The sequence below is a fragment of the Pleurodeles waltl genome, chromosome 10, assembly GCF_031143425.1.
Source record: "Pleurodeles waltl isolate 20211129_DDA chromosome 10, aPleWal1.hap1.20221129, whole genome shotgun sequence".
NCBI lineage: Eukaryota > Metazoa > Chordata > Amphibia > Caudata > Salamandridae > Pleurodeles > Pleurodeles waltl.
This window is the reverse complement of record NC_090449.1, coordinates 857,776,882-857,799,847: the sequence shown is the minus strand read 5'-3', so window position 1 is coordinate 857,799,847 and position 22,966 is coordinate 857,776,882. Positions and strand designations below refer to the sequence as shown.

Here is a 22,966-nt window from a genome sequence, read left to right as displayed (position 1 = left end):
ATTTACCAGGCCTCTCACAATGGAAGCCTTAGTGTGCTTATGCGAACCAGATATGCCGCTCCTCCCAAAAAAAGTATTGTCAGCTAGGAAAATACCATACGTTGTATAAAATAATAGAAATAAATGATTAACTTTGGAAAACACTTCTTATGTCTCCTTGTTATTACAGGGTCTGGGACTTCCAGCCATGCAGAATTTTTTTAGTACACTGAGCCCCTAACTACTTTCTAAAATAGGCAGCGAATATATTGGCAGGTGGTCCACTGATTACAGAGTTTATCTAAGCTCTACTCATTATTTCAGCAGATGAGAAGTATAAGAGAGCAAAATGATGGGGCACTTACAGACATCGTCAGAGATCAGTCTACCTAGTACCAACCAAGTTTAGCAATAACCTCGATGCGCAGTTTATAGTTAGGATACGTTTTAGGACCACAGTAGAGGACTGAAGTTATCTTAGTGTTTATTTAGCACTAGACATGGAGTCAGGGCTAGGCATAGGATTAGTATGAGAATAGCACTAGGCTTAGGTTCAGGCCTTAGGTGTAGTGTTAGTCTTAGGGCCAGGTCACATGACTAGAGTTAGCTTCCGGGTTCACAGTTTAGGATGCCCTCACTCTATGGTATTGCAATGGGTCATTAAGTATGTGCGCTTGTTTTATGTATTTATGGTTTGCATGTACAGGTTTATAGTCAGAAGGTCTGCGATGGTGTTTTCGGTGATTAAATGTTTGTAGTTTGTTTTTATAATTATGTTTTTGGTGCTACAGCGTTGGTATTATGGCCTGTTTGTGTTTTGTCAAAGCTCCACAGGTGCAAATGAGGTTGCATTTTTCTGGCACCTTTCAAATGACACACATTTGATGATTTGATGGTAAACCTATCACCCACCTCGAGCACATAAAGGGCACGTCAGTCTGGAACAATCATCCATTAAATAAAGAGATGTCAGCTACTGAAATACAGGAATTAGACAACGTGGGAGCTTCAGATTTCCACACTGTGCAAGACATTGGACATTGCTAAGCAATATGTTATAGATCTCTTTTATTCAATGTAGGGCATTAATGTAAATAGTGTATGTGGAGAAGAAGGCTCAGGACATACAAGTGAAGATAATGTGCAATTTTATCACAAGAGGTATACATGCTTTACAGCAATGTGTATGTCTTTTTATTCACTGAATGCTTTATATCCTCTATTTTACAAATTGATATATGATTCATTGTCTTTATTCTGTACATGCAAGAGCAAATGCAGACTTAGCAAATAAAGCGTACAAATCCTAGGCGCTGTTTTGTCTTTCTAGTGGTGGGCATGTAAAACTGGATGAAGAGACGGATATGGGTTATGTCGAAGATGGAACACCATGTGGCGCAAACATGATGTGCCTGGAACACAGATGCCTTTCATTTGATGCCTTCAATTTCACCACCTGCCCTGGTACAACTGATACAACAATTTGCTCAGGGCATGGGGTAAGTTTTCCTTCCCTATACACAGTGCCCCTTAACATGTACTTGATGTATAAACTATTCTGATATTGGATATTACTGTAGTGCTTCCTACTCTTTAGCCTCTCCCAATTAAAATGAGGTTCAAAGGATAGGATACCCCGGAAGGTAATACAAGGTGACACAACCCATTCTTTCTTACTGGAGACCCTCGCCTGTGCCAGAGTGAGAAATGATATGTGATGTGAACAGTGTGTGTTGTGCCCCCATGTGATGTCTCCTACATTCCTCCTGGAATTATACAGTCCATGAACTCTTCTTATGATTTTCCTAAACAGGGACAGACACAGTGTACTCAGTGCCAAACTGCCTGCCTAGAAATAGAAAAAAATGGGTGCATGTTCCTATGTGGAAAATGAACGAATCCTTTTGGGGAAGGGAGTTGGGGGCGAGCCAGGTGCACCAGACAAACCTGGGTTTCACACCTCAGATCACTCGCTTTAAGGTCCTAAAAGCTTCTCAACAGGTATGCAGCCTGGAAAGCATTGACGTTGGTGTTTGCGACTCACTTCCAGGTTTGCTTACATGGTAATACCCCTTGGGTAGCAGTAATCTAATTCCAGTTCCTTATTGGGTCCCACATAGCCCTAGGGGAATATTGAGCTATACTATGGGGCAAAAAGTCTTGATCTGCAGGGCTGCGGTGAGGAGACCTATAAATTCTCATTCTTGACTAGCATACTGTAGGACAATAAAAAGAACTGCCATGATTCCTGGTTTGGTCTTGTCTACGTCCTAGCCTGATCTGTTACACGGTCCTAACTGAAAAGCAACCACAGGAGACAAAATGTAGAGGACTCCCCGCGTTTCCAAGCACATCCACAGGGTTCAAAGCCACAAGTTGTAACTAGGCAATATTTCTCACATATAACTTCCTTCTGACAACTGTTGCACAGTGTCACCAGCTGAAGCCAGGCCATCCTTATCCCCTGAACCAGCGAAGGACCAGGCAGCCCAGGGAACTGCCATCCAGTAGCTGAGATGTGGCTCTAGTACCTCGATGTGTAACAATAACAGATCGTTATGCTGTAGGGATATTCTGCTAATACTAGGAGAAACTTGAGTCATCCCACAACCTTTAGCTTATGGGTATCATTACCACCTGTTGGAGCCAACGTTAACATGCAGTTGGGCTCTCTTACCCACCGGATTATGACATACACTTGGGCACTGGTTACAGGAGGAATTCTGAGATTTCTTTTGCAAATTAGTGCACTTCAACCACTGGTACTTCCTTACAGGTGCCCAAATGAGCAGTGATCAGACTGAAAATAAAGCACATAACTTATGTTATAAAGTCCACAGCAGGAGTCCCTCACTGCAAAACTGCACAGAGTGTAACCTTAAGGCTTACATTATGCCTGTAAAACAGTGAAAAAGAGTGCACGTTAATCAACACATTTTGATTTACATAATATTGGGATCTAACAACGTAATTGGAAATATGTTGGGGTAATTCTGTAACTGGCGTTCAAGTGCTTTCTTGAATGTAAGCATCCTGACATTACTTACTGAGTCCTAGGATCACGGTTTACTAGTGTTGACGACAGCAGTCTAAATTCTGACATTGCTTATTGGCTTTTTGGGGGGGTGGAGAATAAGGGAAAGAGGGTTGAAAGGGAGGAACAAATTACATTTTGTTCAATAATTCTGGACTGGGTTTGTTAATTTAGAAGAGTTGTCAACACAGTCCCACAAACATGCATGAGCGCGTTCCCACAGTAATGCGCGGTTCTCACACAGATAGTGTTTGTCTTCTTTACTCAGGGTTTACCTACTCGATGAGGACCGATATGTGCTCGCACGCAAGTACACAAACACACACACACACACATGACAATGCGTCCCGACCTAAGTGCTTTACTTACACGGGGACTCATTTAGGCCAATGAACCTTTTGACCCTTGATTGGAGACACCTTAAGACGAGATGTCTGTTCTGCATTTCAATCACTAAATCAATAACCTCATCAATATTCACAATAACAAATCAATCAAATCAGTTAATTGCATTAATAAGAATTGAAACACAACATGACTTTTCAGCCATGAATAACCACACAACTTTAGTAATTTTTATGATATGTATTCCCTATTCGTTACACTCAACTAGCAAGTTTATTAGTCTCAATACCAGAAAACACATTAACAATGTCACAATGTGGCAACTTGAATAAGACTTCACTAAAGCAAAGATCATGAACATTAGAACAAAGCACGACGTCAACATGAATTTAACTTTAGCAGAGTATCATTAGCACTTTATTCAGCAAAGCAAATATTCAGTCATTTGTCTATTTGCATTCGAATTAGTGAACTCCTTAGCTAACCTCGAATTAGCATCCGCATGTTGGGCTTCATGCAAAACAATTTAGTAACACAAATTTAGAAAAACATTTAACTATGGTCACTATCAAAAGAGTAGTTGGTACCTAGGAAGAAAGGCAAACAGACAATTACAATTACAATTTCATCTTCATATAGTTACCCTCCGTAATGGGTCAGCATACAGAATCAGTTTTCGTCCTTAGGACAGTAGTCGATCCGCCATCAACCAGGATAGAACAGCAAAGTCTCTGCAGAATAGGGTAAGTAGGAATACTTTCCTCATAAGGAGGAGAAGTAAATATTGGGCAAGACCAAGTGAGGATGGTTTAAAGTATCAGAGCAGCAAGGACTAAATCAGAATATCAGAGCAACACTAAGAGTGTCCCTCTAACGTCTCAGTAAGAGACACGGAAATGGCTGAGTAAGAGTGGCAGAATAAAGGCACGCAATAGCTGATTTCTCCTTGTGACACATCGTTAAATTGAATTTGCCAGGCAAGTCTCTAATTTCCAATTGGTCAGTATTTGGTGCATCCTTATCTCTATCCAATAGTCCGTTGATCACCTTACCGTTGATCACCTTACTAGAATTTTCACATAAAACAGTTCTCATGAAGTTTATTGGCTCCTGTGATTTACGTCTTCAACGGGTAGAATGTCAGGTAGGAAAAGTTACACTTTTCGTTTCAGTCAGTAGTTCCATTGTCTTTACCAGTTTGGGCGACCTTGTACCTGTTGCAAATTTACACTGTTGCATTCAGCAAGAATGTCTCCTTGAGCAAGTCGGGTCTCATGAGAAAGAATTTACTACGGTTACACACACATCTCTAGCTTCTGGAAAAGTACAGTTTGATGTCCTTCAGCAAGACAGCACATTGCACGTTAGAAAAACACATTTAATATGAGAACAGGCAGTTAGGCCCAGACCCTTGCTAACTAAGGCCTAAGGATTAACTCAACAAAACCTTAACACACTTAACTGTTGCCACTCAGCTGACATTGCATAAGCCTGTAGGCACATTTCAAACGTGTATGTTAACACTAGCCCGTCATGTTTTCTATGCAGCTTTACTACACGTTCTTTTGCAAGCATTTCATATTAATTTCGATTATAAAAGCTACACTCCAACAATCCCTCCTCTGATGACTGTTGTCATCACACAAATCTCCTTCCTTAACACCCTTATCATTTTTTAATCTCTTTCATCTCAATTTCTTCCTTTGGTTTTGCCTTTTCATATTTTGCTCTGAACATTTTCTCCCTTTTCTTTTCTTCCCTCCTCGCATTATGTTTTGCCAATTTTGCTTTAATCCTTTTGCTAATTTTGCATGACAACCATAGCCCAAATAAACAAGCCAGAATAATCACTATTCCCTGTATTAATTTTCCCAATCTCCCATGCCAAATACTACTAAACCAGCTTCCCACATGAGCAAGTCCCTTTCCAACCTTTTCCCAAAACTCCTGGCTCCTTCAATTCCTTCAAATCTGCACTATCTCTTGTTAGGTTAGTAAGCATACTTCTAATCTCATTACTATTGTCAGGTATGTAGGCACAGCAGTGACGCTCATTAAGCATCTTACAGACTCCGCCACTTTTTGCTAAAAGAATGTCTAAAGCAAGCCTGTTTTGAAGAGTCATAGCCCTCTCCGCAGCAAGTTCAGTGTCCATCAGGAGTATAGCTCCTGTGAAATTTGTCAGTATGTTCTCCACAATAGTAGACAACTTCTGAATCTTTATGGAGTTTAAGACAACCCCTATTGAAGGAATTATTGCTCCAAATAGGTCCCCTACTACACCAGCAGCAGTTTCTCTCTTTTGTCTAGCAAGAAGTAATTCAGTCACTTTCGGGAATTTCTTTAAATCCTCTAGCTGGTAAATCTTTGGGAAAACTATTCCCAAATAGCATGTCCCATACCATCCCTTTGGAAGACGGTAATAAGCATTAGGTCCACAAATATAATAGACCCCTGGGATTGCTTGATCCATTCCATTTAACATGAATGTCCATTTACTCTGAAACAAAAACACATGCTTACACTCACTCGTTCCCACAAACACTTTGTCATGATATGACTTTGGCCGTGTTATGCAAAGCTTACCTACATGGCGCGTATCTAAAGCTAGTTTCCCTTTTTCTCTAATTCCATTATAACTACCAATATTAATAAAGTATTGTTGCTGCAAGCCTTTTTCTAATTTCCCCTTTAAAACCCTTCTTCTATCTTCAGTGTGATCTAAAAAGCTTTTCTCTACCTGTGCAAGCAAGCATGTCAAATTATTGCGGTGTGCATAAGAAGTACTAATTGCTTCTCTAGGTTCCAAGAACCCTTTAATCAGCTTTATGGCATAATATTTAGCTACACTATTCAAATCTTCTATGATAGGCACATAAGAGAACACCAAGTCATGGTTGGAGTAAAAATATTGCACTTCTTCTTGGTTATAAAAGCACATTAGTAGCAAACTACAACTTATTCCATAAGTTAGTGGCAAACTGTGATATGTAACTCCCTCTTGGACAGGAATTTGTGTACACACATAACTAGCTTTCGCATCCATAGTGTCAACATACTCACTCAGCAAGCAATAGAAAACATTAGTAGGCAGTTCCCCTTTCGTGTTAGTTTCCTCATGCAGATACTTAGTATCTTGCTCAACCCTCTCCTAAGGTGTTAGTGTAGCAGTCTCAGAAACTGTAACTTTGTTAGCTTCATTCTCATCCACCAATCGCATCTCCACAAACAAAGCTATAATGAATATCACACACACAATACCCAAAGCAACACCCAAATATTGACAACACCTACTCCCCTTACTGTCATCTCCCGTACTAGGCATTATCTGTAAAGAATCAGAAAGTAAAGTGCTACAAATGTAAACAAGCAACTGAGGATGGGTAAAAGCTCTTTTTTTCTTCTTTTCTCTTTCTTTTCAGCAAGGCTAAGCAAAGTCTTTCTTCAGCAGGGATTTACAGCTCTCTCTCATTCACTCCCAGTATCCTTGTCAATTCAGTTAGCAGCTTGTCACAATCAGTTTTGAAAGTCAATTCATGTTAACAGTGTCACATCAGGTAATTTATCAGTCTCTTTTCTCAGGTTTTTTCAACTCAATTTCAGCTTAACACAGTCTCTTTTCCTCGTGGCCAAACTCAGGTACCATAGTATTGACCTGGAACTTCTCGATCAAAACAAAATGCCTCCTGTTGCCACTCAGCTGACATTGCATAAGCCCATTCATGACCTGCGTATCTTCTGTTTGCTACTCTCTTTCTTTTCAACTTGCGGTCACCTTGCAATTCTCCTTCGCTCAGGTCTTCTTTCCTTGTGGCGTCGACCTCTTCCTCTATTGTTTCATCAACAACCACCTTTCCTTTTATCACTTGCGATTCTGGCCACTTATCTCCTTTCAGTGTCCCTTTATTGTTTGGCTTTTCTGGTTGCTATTCAACACCCTCCTCTTGTGCTATGGTGTTTTCTCTTGCTGGACCTGCAAGCGGCTCAGGAGGAGTCTGGACACTCTGACTTCCTTCCGTCTCAACTCCTTCGCCTTCTGGGTCTGTCAGGGGTTCAACTTCAAACCTGTATCCGTCTGCTTCTGGGAGAACCTCTCTCTGGTTCGGTCCTCCTGGTGCCTCAGTTGAGATAGGCTCACCGTCACCCCTCTGGATCTCGTTTACTGTTTGAGTGACCAAGCCATCCCCAACGGGCTCTCCTCTTGTCTCAGTTCCCCTTTGATCACTCTCCGGCCCTGAGACTTCCTTTTCTGTAGCCGTTATTTTCGACAACTCAATTTCCTCATCAGTTGGACACGTCACCTTCTTTGTGTGACTAGCATGAATCCAATTTGGAATTCCCGCACATTTCACAGCAGTAGTAGTTGTCAGTATCACTTGAAATGGCCCCTTCCAACGTGGCTCCAAACACGACTTCCTCACGTGTTTCTTGACAACAACCCAGTCACCATCTTTCAGGTTGTGACCTGGATCATTTATTGGTGGCAATGTGGTTGCTTCCACCTGGTGAGAGAAAGAGCGGACCACGTCAGCCAGACCCTTGCAGTAGTCCAACACCATATCATCCGAAATATTCACAAGAGCATTTGCATGCACTGTGGGCAATCTCATAGCTCGGCCCATGAGAATTTCATGAGGAGACAGTCCTGTTTTCTTGTTGGGTGTATATCTCATTGGCATTAACACTAAGGGCAATGCATCAGGCCATTTCAAATTTGTAGCTGCACACATTTTTACCATTCCCGACTTTAGAGTACCATTCATTTTCTCATCTAGTCCTGATGCTTCGGGCGGTAACTGCAATGCAACTCTGTTCAATGTTCAGGGCGGCACACAAGAGCTTAACCACCTCATTGTTGAAGTGACTTCCTCTATCTGATTCTAAAGAGATCGAAAACCCGAAACGTGGTATCAGTTCCCTAAGCAGCAACTTTGCTACTGTAAGGCTGTCATTCCTACGTGTGGGGTAAGCTTCAATCCAGTGACTAAAGATGCACACAATCACCAACACGTATATCAGACCTCCACACACAGGCATTTCAATAAAATCCAATTGCATTCTGCTAAATGGACCTCCTGTTCTTCCAATGTGGCTCAAATTTACCTCTGTCCCTTTCCCCGCATTCATCTGCTGACAGATGATGCACCGGTGACAAATCACTTCTGCGGCTTGTCTGAATTTCAGATTGAACTAATCAATTTTGAAGAACCTGATCATGGCGTCTCTCCCAATATGTGCTTGCCCATGGTAGAACCTTGCAAATTGTGACAGAAGACTGTTCGGTAAAACCATTTTCCCCTCATCTGAAACCCACAAGTCATCTGGTCTCTGTACACATTGCATTTTAATCCAAGAGCATTTCTCTTCCCTGCTGGCACGTCCCTGCAACAATTTTAATTCTTCCATTGTGTCAACCACTCTTAATGCGTAACCTGTACTTGTCTCATTTTCTGTTTCAGGTGACAATTCCCACAGATCCTTGAACGATATACAGTTCAATGCGCAAAACCTTGCGACTTGATCTGCATATCCGTTTCCCATTGACACAAAATCTTGTAATTTCACATGAGCACTGCATTTCACCACAGCAATTTCAAGAGGTAACTGAATCGCGTGCAACAATTCCTTAATTCTTTCGCCATTTTTCACTGGCGAACCAGAAGAGGTCATGAAACCCCTCTGGGACCATAGCTAGCCAAAATCATGGACAATTCCAAATCCATATCTGCTATCGGTATAGATAGTCACTTTCAGCTTGTCTGCGGCATGGCATGCCCTAGTAAGAGCAACCAATTCAGCCACTTGAGCAGAGTATACTCTTTTAAGCCAGGATGCTTCTAGGATACCAGTTATTGTACATACAGCGTATCTAGCCCTTAGAACACCTACCGAGTCTCTCAAACATGAGCATCGACAAAGATAATGTAGTCATTTTCTTCCATTTGAGTATCTTTAATGTCAGGTCTCGGTTTGGGGCACAGTTCTATTACCTCAAGACAATCATGTTCTATCTCCTCAGCATCATCAACATCTGTATTCTCATTTGGAAGCAAAGTTGCCGGGTTTAACACAGTACATCGTTTCAATGACACATTTGGTGACCCAATATAATTGTTTCATACTTTGTCAATCTGGCTTTCGTCATGTGCTGAGTTTTGGTTCGGGTCAGCTAAATTTCGACTGAGTGTGGGACCATAACTGATAAAGGGTGTCCCATCACTATGCCTTCACACTGTGTGAGGCTTTGGCCAACTGCTGCAACTGCACGCAAACAACCTGGTAAGGCTGCTGCGACCGGGTCCAAAGTAGCTGAAAAATATGCTACTGGTCAGTTTGCACCTCCATAGACCTGTGTCAGGACAGACAAAGAACAAGCATCACATCCATGACAAAACAGGACAAAAGGCTTTGTGTAATCAGGCATACCTAAAGCTGGAGCCCTGCACATGCACTCCCTCAGCTCAATGAACGCCCTCATCTCTTTCTCGGACATAGTTAGAGTACCTGGGCCATCCTTAACCTCCTTAACTGTCAGTCTCACCAAGGGCTTGGAGATAACTGAGAAATTCGGGATCCACTGATGACAGTAGCCCACTATTCCCAGAAACATCCTAACATCTCTCCGAGATGTCGGGGGATTAATCTGCAATATGGCAGTCACTCTTTCCTTGGATATTTTTCTCGACCCCTTCTCAATCAAATGGCCTAGATATTTCACCTCTTTCTGACAGTACTGCAGCTTCTTTGGGGACACCTTATGCCCATTCTATCCCAAGTGGTTCAACAGGGCAATAGTATTGTACTTGCAGTCATCTCTTGTTTTGGAAGCAATCAACAAATCGTCAATGTAGTGCACTAGAGTCAATTGGAAAGGTAGTTCCAACGACTCCAAATCCTTCTTCAAAATTTGATTGAAGATAGATGGTGACTCCAAAAACCCCTGAGGGATTCGACACCAACTGTAAAGCTTGTCCAGGAATTTAAAACTGAAAAGAAACTGGCTGTCCTCACGAAGAGGCACAGAAAAGAACGTTTGGGACAAATCGACAACTGAGAACCATTCTGCGTTGCATGGAATTTGAAACATAATCACAGCTGGATTTGGCACTATTGGGCAACACTTCACTACTATGTCATTAATCTTTCGTAAGTCTTGAACAATTGGAACTTTCCCACAGGGCTTTCTCAGACCCATTATAGGTGAGTTACATGGGCTGCTCAGTACTTCTTTCAGGACCCCCTGCTTCACAAAGTCTGCAAGTATCTGCGTCACCTGTATGAGGACATCCTGTGCCATGTGGTACTGCTGTACCTGGGGAAACATGGCATTTGGCTTAACATCGACTTTGACTGGTTCTACCCCTTTAATCAATCCCACTTCATTTCCTGTCAAGTCCCACACCTTCTCTGTGACTATCCCCTGCAGGCCTGCGGGCAAGTCAGTCATTGTAAACATCGGGAAGAAGCTTATCAAGGGGTACTCTTCATCTGTAGTCTCCGTTTCTGGCTCTGAGATCTGACCATCATCCCCCTCATCATCACTGTTTGTCTGCACCTCAATTCCCTCATTCAAACAGGTGATAGAACACCTGGTCTTACACAGTAAGTCTCTTCCCAGTAGGGACACAGGACTTGAATCACAGACCACAAACCTGTGCAATCCCTGAAAGGTACCAATCTCGACTTGAACCGGATCTGTGATCGGGTTGGTCAAAAGCTGGCTTGCCACTCCCACTACCTTTATGGTAGGTCCTGAAAGGGGCAACTTCGGTACCTCTGCACTTCTGACTGTAGAGCGTGTAGCTCCTGTGTCAACCAAAAATGAGACCTTGTGACCCATCACCTTTCCTTGCACATAGGGTCCCCTCTGATCTGCTTCTAGGGATGCTGCAAGCCTGCACTCCTCACTATCCGAACTGTCATCAGACCATTCATTGTTTATTCCATTCTCACCACGCAATGGGAACTGTTGTACTGTGTTATTTTGACCCATTCGTTGACCTGTGACCTGTTGAGAAAGCATCATCTGTTGCTGTCCCATGGGCGCTAAGGGCAACTGCATTTGATGTCTAGGTACCACTGGAATCTGCTGTTGCACTTGCTGCATCTGCACTGGTTGCATACGTGGCATCTGCACTTGTTGCATGGGTTGAAGACCCTGCATCTGAACCATGTTGTTCTGAAAATTTGGATTAGGACCCCTCATTCTTGGTCCTTTAACATTTTGGAATGCATTGACATCATTGCTTTGCTGACCAACACCCTCATGCACTATCATCGGGCATTACCGCTTCCAGTGTCCCACCCCCACACACGCGTGGCATGGCAACACCTTCTTCATCCCTTGTACATCATTCTGAACCACAACTGTATTCAAATCTGGACAATGGTGCACAAAACCTCTTCGACCTCTGCCTCTCATTTGCGTCTGAAACATTCCGTTTCCCTGCAGCTGTTGCACCATCTGTTGTACTCTATTTCCCTGCATCCCTGCTTGCGCTGCCTTAAATTGCATCACCATCACCTTCTCTTTCAGCTTTCTCTGCTTCAACTCAATCTTGTCTCTACAGTATTTTGCATACTGTAACACCTCATCAATTGGCTTCACTTGCCAGCAGATCAAATGATTTTTAATCATCTGGCTAATCTCTAGTTTTAGCCCTTTAACGAACCTGAACACAAGGTGATTCATATCTCTCGGCTCTATGACCTCTGTACCACTGTAGTGCTTGAATGCCTTCAACAACCTCTCATAGTAAGCATGTATCGACTCTTTGCCTTCCTGTGCCGTTCGATCAATCTTTTGACAATCAATGTTTTGCGGTGACACTTTCTGCTTCAAAAACTCAATCACCCTAAAGTAGTACCTCATCACCTCAGGAGGCGAAGCTCCTGTTACTCTGTCCCCTGCCGTTCTTCTATCGGCCAATCCACACTTCTCTTGCACTCCAGCCACAAATCAGCTGGAACTATGATCTCAAACAATGTTTTTAAGTCTTCCCAAAGACACTTCGCAAGCTTCACAAATCTGTCTGTCAGCTGGTACCACTCTATTGGTTTCTCCCACAGCCTGGGAAAGTCATTTGTGAGGGACAAAATGTCACCTCTAGACCACAGTACATGGACAAGAACCCCTCCAGCTGTCTCTCTCATGGGTAGCATTTTTATTGTACCTGTATCTGGTGCCGGTTTTGCCTGCTAAATCTGCATCAGCACAGCCTGCACTTGGGCCTAACTGTGGCCAAGAGGGACATTGCTCATAGATGGAAAGATCAGGATCCACCCTTAGTGGAATCCTGATGGGAGGATCTTGACAGGTGTATGGGCAGGGAGATTCCCATGTATGTCACCAGGGGTTTCCCCCTGAAACACACCAAGATTTGAGGGTCCTGGGCCAACTGCACGAGTATCGTTCTTGATTCCATATCACGGCGACGGAAATTCAGGCTTACATGGGCTGATACATAGTTCTCCAATTCTTACGGATTTGTAGGTGTAGAGGCGAGGTGGAATTGGTGGGGAAAGCACTGGGGGAGAGACAAACGTACTGTACGCTACGATTGGTTTGTTATTGTTTTGCTTCTTGTTTTGTCGTAAGTATTAAAAGCATTAAAAGCAATAAAATATGTTTTTAATTTTTTTATTTTAATAGTTTGCCTTTCAGTCACGCTTTGGATAGCTCAAGATGACTATTCAAATATATGAAAGCTTCATACTTAGAGGGAGTGTTTAATTTGTAAATAAAAACGTGCCAGTGCCCAAATCTCTTTTCTAAAACACGCGACTGCTGCAATTAAATGTCGGAGCACAGAATACTGAGGTAGCTCTTTAATCCATTTACATCCACCCCCTACCCCTTCAGCTCACTATTGTACCTTTCTGCTTCCTCACTTTGTGACGCTTTTTCGTTTTGCTCTTCCTCCATCTTTCCCATATTTGTGTTTTGTTTACAGTAAACGCTTGTGGCAGAAAAATAAGTGCCTGTCCCCAGCACCGGAAACCACCAACACAAATTAAGCACTGCTTAGAGGAATATTGCGCCTTCTCCAACAATCACCCATTTTGGCAGTCACAGGAGTTCGCACAAAAAGAGTATTGCTGTGTTCATGCTGAACAATGGTTCTCTTATCACACTAAACCTAATCGGATCTCCTTCAAGAACGTTGCAACTCGACAGGCAGCTTTATGTCTCAGAAAAACATTTTATTCATTTATTAGAAGCCATTTATAACATTAACCATCCCCATAGGTGTCAGAGCACTATTTATGAGGAGTGAAATAATTTCAAAAGGAGAACAATTAGTGGTGCACAGTAAATTCTTCTATGTGAAACACGTAATACAAAGAAAAGATAATTAAGTATTGGCATCTATAAATTAGAAAAGTAACAAATAGGCAGGGCAATGGTACCAACAACAGAGAATAGCTAGATATCACACAGTATATACAAGACAGAGAAATATCAACAATTGTATACATCCAGGAAGCACGGATAGGTTTTCTGAGGAAAAAAGAGGCCTCAATTTTTCGCCAATGTTTGCGGCCGGCCATATGAGGCACCTTTGTCTTCGTGCCCTTTACGAGCCACTTGAATGAGCTTCTGGTTTTGATGGGCAACCATTAGAGAGCACCGAGTGTAGGAATATGTGATCAAAGCGTTTCATTCCTGATACCGGTCTCTCAGCTGCAAGGAGGACTGGATAAAAGCGTACTGTGTAAAACTATTCATTGAACTACATTTCTAAAATCAGATTCAAAGATGAATTACTTGATTCCTGGAAGGAGCCTGAATTGAGCCTATGCAATTTTAGCGTATGCACAGTGCCCTGTAGAAAAAAATGAACAGGGGTGAGGCCTATAGATTCGGTTATTGAAAGCTTGCAAATAAGAATACGTGTAGGCTTGATTGATTTAGAAAGGAGGGATGTGGAGAGAGAGCATCAGAATCTCCGTTGAATTTCTGTTGGTGTATAGACATCCAAGAGAGGAGATGCCCTGTAAGGAGGAAAGTTACAAGTGCAGCTGAAGGTCATTTCTGCACGGATGTTACGATAGGCAAGTGGTTCAATAGCGAGCCAAGAGACCCATGGGGTATATTTGCTAAGGTTTGAAAGGGTGCTCTTGTGTTGCAGCTCAGTTTTAGAATGCTCTCGCTGACGTTTACAATGCATTATGAAGAGGTGCAACGTTTTACATTGTGTTGCACTACATGAGCACCTGTGCAAAACTCAAGTAAATGTATCTCTCAACTTGAAGCTTGAAGAGGTTTGGAGAGAGAATGAAGACTTGAACACTCCTCGCTTAAGAGATGATTGACCAGCTGGTGTTGGTGTTTGGGAGAAGAGGCAAACATTCCAGAAAGATTCCACCCAATCCCATATGCTTCTGGAGGGTGTTAAGGAGGATCAGGTGGTTGACTACCAAAGGTCACCGGTAGAGATAAAAGGGTGGATAATCATGGGTCATCACTTTTTAAAACTTATTTCTATTGAGTTTATCAAAAGTAGAAATAGAGCATATGAATCATGTGTTTACAGCATATAACACACATCAGAAAATCTGAACTCTGTAGTACATAGAACACGATTCACCATTATCAAGGAAGTATTCAGCATTGTCTACTATTTTCCACATGGCGATGCTATGCGTTTAATACGAGATAATCAAAAAGGTTGTTCTGTCAAACTAACTGTTGAGCCGAGTCCCTACACAGCTGTCCTTTGCTTTTCAGAGAGCAGAGGGTTAGAAAGGGATGGTATTTAGATCTTCCCTATTTGTCCCTGCTCTCACTAAAAAGCGAAGTACTTTTCCAATCTTTAAACAGTGAAGAGTCCTTCCCATCATCAAGGAGATTTGGGTCAATTGTATCTATTAGAGAGTCTAAGTGTAGCTTATGTCTATACGCACAGATACATTAAAAGGGTAATGGAAATACAATATTAAAAATATATGTTTTGGCAACTATAACACATGAGAGTTTTGTGTCAGTCGTGAAGATCCTTAGTTGAGGTAGTGACAGATAAATTAATTTTAATGATTTTCTTCACAAACAACAGTCAGAAATGATGACTGCCTGTGAAGGAGAGTTATTTAAAATCTGCCTTAAAGCTGAAAAGGGTTTTCAAGTGTTTATTTATTTTAAGAAGATTAGATTTTATCACAAAATTACTCTTTTATATATTTTTTCTGTTTTTTGAGAAGGTGGCTGAGGTCTGGAGGATGAGGCTGGTGGGAATCGGAAGTGGCTACTAACTTTCCATGCCTCCAGTGCGGGACTCTCCCCCATCAGTGACGTGTCACTGGTGTTGTTCTGCTGCCATATAGAGCAACTGTGATGCTTTGGTTTCTGCTGCATTGTTTTGGTCGCAGTAGACATCTTCACTTGCGGTCACATAGTGGTATGGATTTTTCCTAGGTGTCCCAATTGTTCTGTACCATTGCAAGCATGGTGTTGAGATGCACAGTGTCTGTAAGGTCGCATATACTTCAACAGAGTGATTTGTTTTGTATTTTCAGCTTTCTCCCTTTTCGTGAAAAAATACATTCCCCAGTCCAGATTTTTCTTTAGAACTATGTATATATAGTTATTTGGAATGATATCTTGCCCATAAGAAGATAGACTTCTTCATTACACAGTAGCAATCTCTTCTGGAAAAATAGGTAACTAAAGAGAACTGAGCTAGTGCTATACGAATCACAAATGTGCTTGCTACACTCACTGCTTGTTTGCACCATTGCTGGATTTTTGCTTCTTTTGGCTCCATTTGCTTCCCCATATGGCTTTGTCCACACTTGTTGGCCTGTGGTTTTTTGAAAGATTTTTTCTAGCCTCCAATTTTATCTCCTTTCAAGAGCTAGCCTGCTTCTATGGTAATGTCAGGTTATCTGTAAATTTTGGAGCACAAGGTTGCTCTTAGAGGCAGCAAGCCCTTGGTCAATGAAGACCATTAAGTCATTGCCAAGAAGACCTGCTGTAGACAGAGACTGGAGTTATAGCCATCTAGGTGCCATGGGAGATTTTCTTTCTTCATTCAGTTCCTTATTGAGCCATGCAAACGATTTCTTGATTGCAATGCAAAGATTATAGGCAAAACGCACCACAAACAAACATTTAGCTCAATTAAAATCATAGACAATTTCAAATCTTGTTCCACAGGAGAATGATTTATGTGGCACCAGAAGAAATGTGTCAAATCACAGTCTTTAAGGATCTAGTAATACTGCCCCAAATCAGTAATGAACCCACTAAAAGCTGTTCTGTGAGTGCAGGGCGTGTTTCCCCATACTGAAAAGGTAACATAAAACTTATGTTAAAAAACACTTGGCTGAAGCAACTGAGCATCCTTATTATTGTGCCATTGCCAACTAATGTTATCTGGCAAAATAATCAGAGCATATTGTCACTGAGCAACTGTAGTCTTTTAAAGAGGGTAATGGGAATCTGAATCATGTACAGACTAGCTTTATCCCTTTAGAAGCTCAGGGTCTGACATCACTATCATCCTCCACGAAGATGAGAATTTGGTGAGTTTTGTGTTGGGAAACAGATTTTATTCAGCCACAAAAAATGCAGTCAATTTTGCAATCCTCATTGACAGCCTGCACCTAAAAGTGTTTTAAGTCATTATCCTGAGGTTTATTAGTTATTTTCCAGATGTAGGAACTCAGGTAATGGCTGGGACAGCTTAGGTCACCCCCTCAATTTGGGTTCTTCCAAGCTCAACCCTGTTGTAAGTATTTTTTTCAAATACAAAAACATGACTCAACTTTTGTTCAAGGCTTTCTTAGATTTTGCCTCTTGGCCATTGTAAGAAATTGGCTCTGTATATACTATCTCAATGTGAGAGATAGTGTGCACAGAGTCCAAGGGTTCCCCTTAGAGGTTGATAATGTCAAAATTAGATCATTCTAATGCTCTATTTTGTGGTAGTGTGTTTGAGCAGTAGGTTTATCAGAGAGTAGTGTTAAGCATTTGTTGTACACACACAGGCAATAAACGGGGAACACACACTCAAAGACTTAACTCCAGGTCAATAGTTTTTATATAGAAAATATATTTTCTTAATTTATTTTATAACCACCAGATTCAAGATTTGAAGTAAATACATAAAATGCAAGGTACTCCACACAGTTAAGTAGGGAACTTTGAATTAAAGCAGTAGTAAACACATTATAGGTTAAAATGGCAATAAGCTATTTTAAAAGTGGACACTGCAAAAATCAACAGTTCCTGGGGGAGGTAAGTATGGTTAAGTTTCTGAGGTAAGTAAAGCACTTACAAGTTCAGTCCTCTGGGCATAGGCAGCCCACCGTTGGGGGGTTTAAGGCAACCCCAAAGTCACAGCACCAGCAACACAGGGCCGATCAGGTGCAGAGGTCAAAGGAGGGCCCAAAACACATAGGCGCCTATGAAGAACAGGGGTGCTCTGGTTCCGGTCTTCTGGCAGGTAAGTACCTACACCCTCGGGGAGCAGACCAGGGTTTTTTTGTAGAGCATTGGGGGGGGGATGCAAACAGGCACACAAAACACACCCTCAGCGGCACAAGGGCGGCCGGGTGCAATATGCAAAGTTGGCATTCGGTTTGCTATAGGAAGCAATGGAGGGACCTGGGGGTTACTTAGGCGATGCAGGCAGGGCACAAGGGGGCTTCTCGGGCCAGCCACTGACTGGCCTCGAAAGAGGGCCGCCTGCTGGTCACTCCTGCACTGGAGGTTGGTTCCTCTAGGTCCTGGGGGCTGCGGGTGCATTGCTTGGTCCAGGCTTCGGGTCCCTTGTTACCAGGCAGTTGCGGTCAGGGGGAGCCTCTGGATCCTCTCTGCAGGCGTCGCTGTGGGGGTGCAGGGGGGTCGACTCAAGTTACTCACGTTGTCGCATTTGCCTGGGAGTCCTCTCTGCTTTGTTTGTTCTCTGGAGCTCGAGCCGGGGGCATCGGGTGCAGAGTGTGAAGTCTCAGGCTTCCGGTGGAAAGAGTGAGTTCTTTGAAAGTTGTTTCTTTGTTGCAAATATGTTGCTGTTTGTGAACAGTGCAGCTGTTCTCGGGAGTGTCACAGTGTCCTTTCCTTGGGATCTGCACGTCGCTGAACAAAAGGCCCACCTTCCGGTGTCACCAACTCAGAAAGCTATTATAGCACAGAGTTATGGTGAAGCCAGTCGGGGGGAAGGGAATTAGGGTAGGGAGCAGCAGGGAGAGAGATCTGAAAAGAAAAGGTTAGAAAAAATATGCATTTACTCATTCATTAAAATGCAACTTATCAATAGACTCTTGACTAAATGCATCTCTGAGATATCAGACGGAGACCCCTTTCGAAATGAGGGCAAAGCCCCGTCTTTGAAACATGGAACAAGAATAAACTACGACCTCAGAAACAAGAGATAGCAAGAGCTTTGGACTATGATTACACTCAGAATATCTATCCTGTAACATCTCTACATTCACAACATAAACCTTTGATCATGACCTAGAAAATCTCAAAGAATTAAATATGCTTTTCACATCTTATGCTTTTCAAAGAACAATGAAAACTATGATTTGCTTATCTCCAAAAATACTTTCACATTCACAACTATAAAGACCGCAAAGTTTTTACTCATTGAACTTGAAGCGCTTTGCTTTTAATACCAGGAAGCGCTTTCATTTGTCTTGCCTTAAAGCACTATGCTCATTATACTAAGGGGGCGCTTTTACTCAAGTGGCCTAAATCACTTTGATTGTTGTGCCAAGAACCTTTTGCTCCTGTGAGTTGAAGCGCTTTGATTGTCGTGCCAAGAGCGCTTTACAACTGTGAACTGAAGCGCTTGAATTGTCGTGCCAAGATCGCTTTACATCTGTGAACTGAAGCGCTTGAATTGTCGTGCCAAGCACGCTTTACATCTATGAACTGAAGTTTTTGAATTGTCGTGCCAATAGCATTTTACATCTGTGAACTGAAGCGTTTGAATTGCTGTGCCAAGAGCGCTTCACATCTGTGAACTGAAGCGCTTGAATTGCGGTGCCAAGCACGCTTTACATCTATGAACTGAAGTTTTTGAATTGTCTTACCAAGAGCGCTTTACATCTGTGAACTGAAGCGCTTGAATTGCTGTGCCAAGAGCGCTTCACATCTGTGAACTGAAGCGATTGAATTGTCGTGCCAAGAGCGCTTTACATCTGTGAACTGAAGCGCTTGAATTGCCGTGCCAAGAGCGCTTTACATCTGTGAACTGAAGCGATTGAATTGCCGTGCTAAGAGCGCTTTACATCTGTGAACTGAAGCGCTGGCCCTTAATGTTCTTTGGATGCAGAAAATGTTCAAGCAGGCTTCGGAAACAGGCTTGTCCGATTTCCATTGCCCCGTCTGTGAGCTAGGAGTGGTCACTTTCCACTCGCCTTTTTCAGAAGACACACTGAGCATGCCTTTTGACCTATTGCCATCCCAGTGCATTGTCCTTCTTCCCCTAGAGTTCAAATAGCATTGGACATGCTCATGAAACTCTAGGAGCAAGGCATGGTATTAGTTCAGGTACTATACCCAGTCCAGCTGCTTCTATTACCAACAAGACATGACCATTGGGTTTAGAAGTTTTTGAGCAAAGAGAGTAGCTTTCAGTGACGCCCTTTTTCCTAAAGGCAGTATTTTCGGTCTTATTGTATCCATTGCTTTCAGCATTTGTTACTTTCTTCTCTTCCCTCCAAGATCCTCTCCCACCTTTTGCACTGTGGCCCTTTTTGGATCATTTCGAAAGCTCTGAACATTCTACACTTGAGGAAACGCAGTTGACAAATTAGAGGTGCTTGCGGATGCAGACCCCATTGTACACTCATGTGGCTTGATTTTCAAACACTTTCCTTTCATCTTACCCGAGCCACATTTCATTCCTCGAGTTCTGCTGATTTTTCAAATCAAAGCAATAGAAAACTACTGATCAGATGTGCATAACATTAAAAACACACGCACGCACAAAATAAATGTGAGGTAAAATGGTGAAATCACATTTTGGAACCTCCGAAGAACTTTGTTTGCCTCCCACGACTCTACCCCAACTTTAAAAAAATGAACACAATTGAGATAGAGATTTGGGCAAATGATTCGAAATGCTTGACATATTTGTCATACGGCAACATAGTAGTTATTAGAAAAGCAAAAAGTTCAGAAATATAAGGAGTTATAAGCATAACTACCGGCGCACTGTTGCCTCTTCTCTGATATATACACCGTGCAGGGTGACTACGGCGAATTCTTGGAACCTTCTCAGACAAGAAAGGCTTTAGAGGCTGAATTTGATGCTAGAATGTGTCACACAGAGTGCACGCATCTGGATACAGAACATTATTCACAGGTAATTTATACATTCATTTTACATCCACATTTTTAAACTAGGTCATGCCTACTTTTCAGATATGTGAGTATTCTGTGAATAGGTGTGTGTGATCAGATGTGTGGCATCTAGTTATTCTGCTGTACTACTAAATGAAAGTTCACAGGGCTGATATCTCATGTCTTTATTCTGTGTCCTTTCTGAAATTGTGTGCAAATTGCAGGTTTGCAGCAATGAAGTAAAGTGTATCTGTGACCGATTCTGGACAGGGGATGACTGCAGTATTTACTTTCCCTATAAAGATACATCAAAAATTAATGAAGCAGTGTCCGCCAGAGGTTTGTGGAACATATATTTTTTCCTATGAAGAATACTTGTAAATGAAATCCTGTTTAAACGATTATGACTCTTGTTGCCAAATTCCTATAGCGGTGTGCAATTCAGTAAAAGTTTGGACCTGGCCTGATCGGAGTGCCTAGCTTACCCCTTGCTTTCTTTTATGTTCTGTCTCTGATATGAGGATTGGAATTTAAGTGAGCGCGCGTGTGTGTGTGCGCGCATTTGTGTACAAGCATGTGTTTCTGTATATGTGTGTGTGTGTGTGTGTGTGTGTGTGTGTGTGTGTAAAGCTAGACAAGATGTATACTTTTATCTGTTAATCTATCAGTAACTTTGCGCTCCCCGTCTGTAGTGTCTGTATCCCTTTATCACTTGTAAGACTCTAAATGGGTCTGGAGATGCATGTGACTTAATGAAAACTGGGGAACCCTTGAAATAAAACAAAGTCAATATTTTTCATCAACAAAGATTTTTTGGGTACCCCACATTAACAAAGGAGGGTTAAAATTGATTCAGGCCAGTCACTTACTACCCAAAAGCATAAAGTGACTCAGGCATGTTTCCAGAGTTACACATTGAAGAGAATCCTGAACTACCGCTTGTCAACTCATAAAGAAACAGTAATCCATGCATTTACCTCATTTCAACTAGACATTTGTAAATCATTTGTTCTCTATCACCCTGTAGTGTTAATAGACGGATTACGCCTTATTAAGAATGCTTCTGTGCAAATCCAGGTGAAAGAAAATCTAAACCTTCGTGTGATTCCTGCTGTCATGGCCTTCCTGTAGCTACCTATAATGCACTGATTCCTCTCAATCACATGGAAGGCCCTATATGCTTAAACTATATTATCTGGGCCACTGACTGCGATCACCACACATACATTGTTCAGTAGGGAAAATATTGCTTCTGGAAAGAGTATTTCCCACTCAGGGTGGTGCAAAGAAACCTTGTGTTTTAAAAAATATTTACAAATAAAAATAATTATTTTGGACGATTCTGTCTTGACAGTTTTGAGCTGGGTTGCTCGCATAGACACATTACGAATCGATGTATTCACCTATTTATTTTCATGTTTTGCAGGTATCATTAGTACAAATATAATTATTGGAGCAATTGCCGGCACCATTTTAGTGCTCGCCCTTATTCTAGCAATAACTGGATGGGGATACAAGTAAGTGCATCAATCTATATAGTTTTATGGTTATGTGATAACGTTTGTACGATTGTGATTCTAAATTATCATAATGTTCTTGCTGTATGTAAATTCCATTTTTGTAATGAATTAGTGAATTCATAGATTCAGTAGCAGATGTTTTTGGCTATTGGGAATAAACCATTCTGGGACTAGAAACAAATCAGATTTTGGTAGATTATCTTAATTCTGGTAACAATAATAACTGCAGAAGTTGTAAATATGTACTTCTTTAAAAAGTTTGGTTCGGTGATTTATGTGCTGCTGAGCAAAGGTTTACAGAACTGCGATTTTGTTAATGAAAGTGTTCAGTTGAAAGGAAAAGTGACACTGGTTCAGATGTGAGATATTGTGTAATAGGTGGGACAGTATGACCACCAGCTGGCTGGCAGAATGATAATATAACAGAGTAATTGCTGTCAGAACGAATTGATTGCCGTTTGTGGAGAACAGCTAATGTTACTGGAAAATAAAACGTACAGTAGTGCCTTTAGAATTATATATAGCGGTTTGACGACAAACCAACAAATAAAGAAAGGTTGGCAAACACAGCATACCAAATTACACGTCTGATTTCTCCTTCAATTGTCAGTCTTTAAAGCCTCTCATCACAAAAGTGGGATTGTCTGGAGATGGTTTATTCATATGTTCCTATTCCTGGGTGTGAGATTAAGTTTAAATGCTACTATATCACTGAAGCAACAGGGGCTAAGGTTCTTTGATATATACTCTAACAAAGGACAGTAGACTAATGTTTTGTTTCCATATTAAACA

The 22,966-nt window shown here is 41.8% G+C and overlaps 1 protein-coding gene across 2 annotated transcripts in view; it reads left to right on the top strand.

The window, feature by feature from the left end:
- The window catches only part of ADAM22 (ADAM metallopeptidase domain 22), a 1,118,190-nt gene that overhangs the window by 992,771 nt on the left and 102,453 nt on the right, over window positions 1-22,966 (top strand). For both annotated transcript variants that reach the window (XM_069211564.1, XM_069211563.1), the window contains exons 23-25: window positions 1,310-1,478; window positions 20,879-20,993; window positions 22,081-22,171. In XM_069211564.1, coding sequence (XP_069067665.1) covers window positions 1,310-1,478; window positions 20,879-20,993; window positions 22,081-22,171 — 375 coding nt within the window. The remainder of the gene's footprint in view (window positions 1-1,309; window positions 1,479-20,878; window positions 20,994-22,080; window positions 22,172-22,966) is intronic.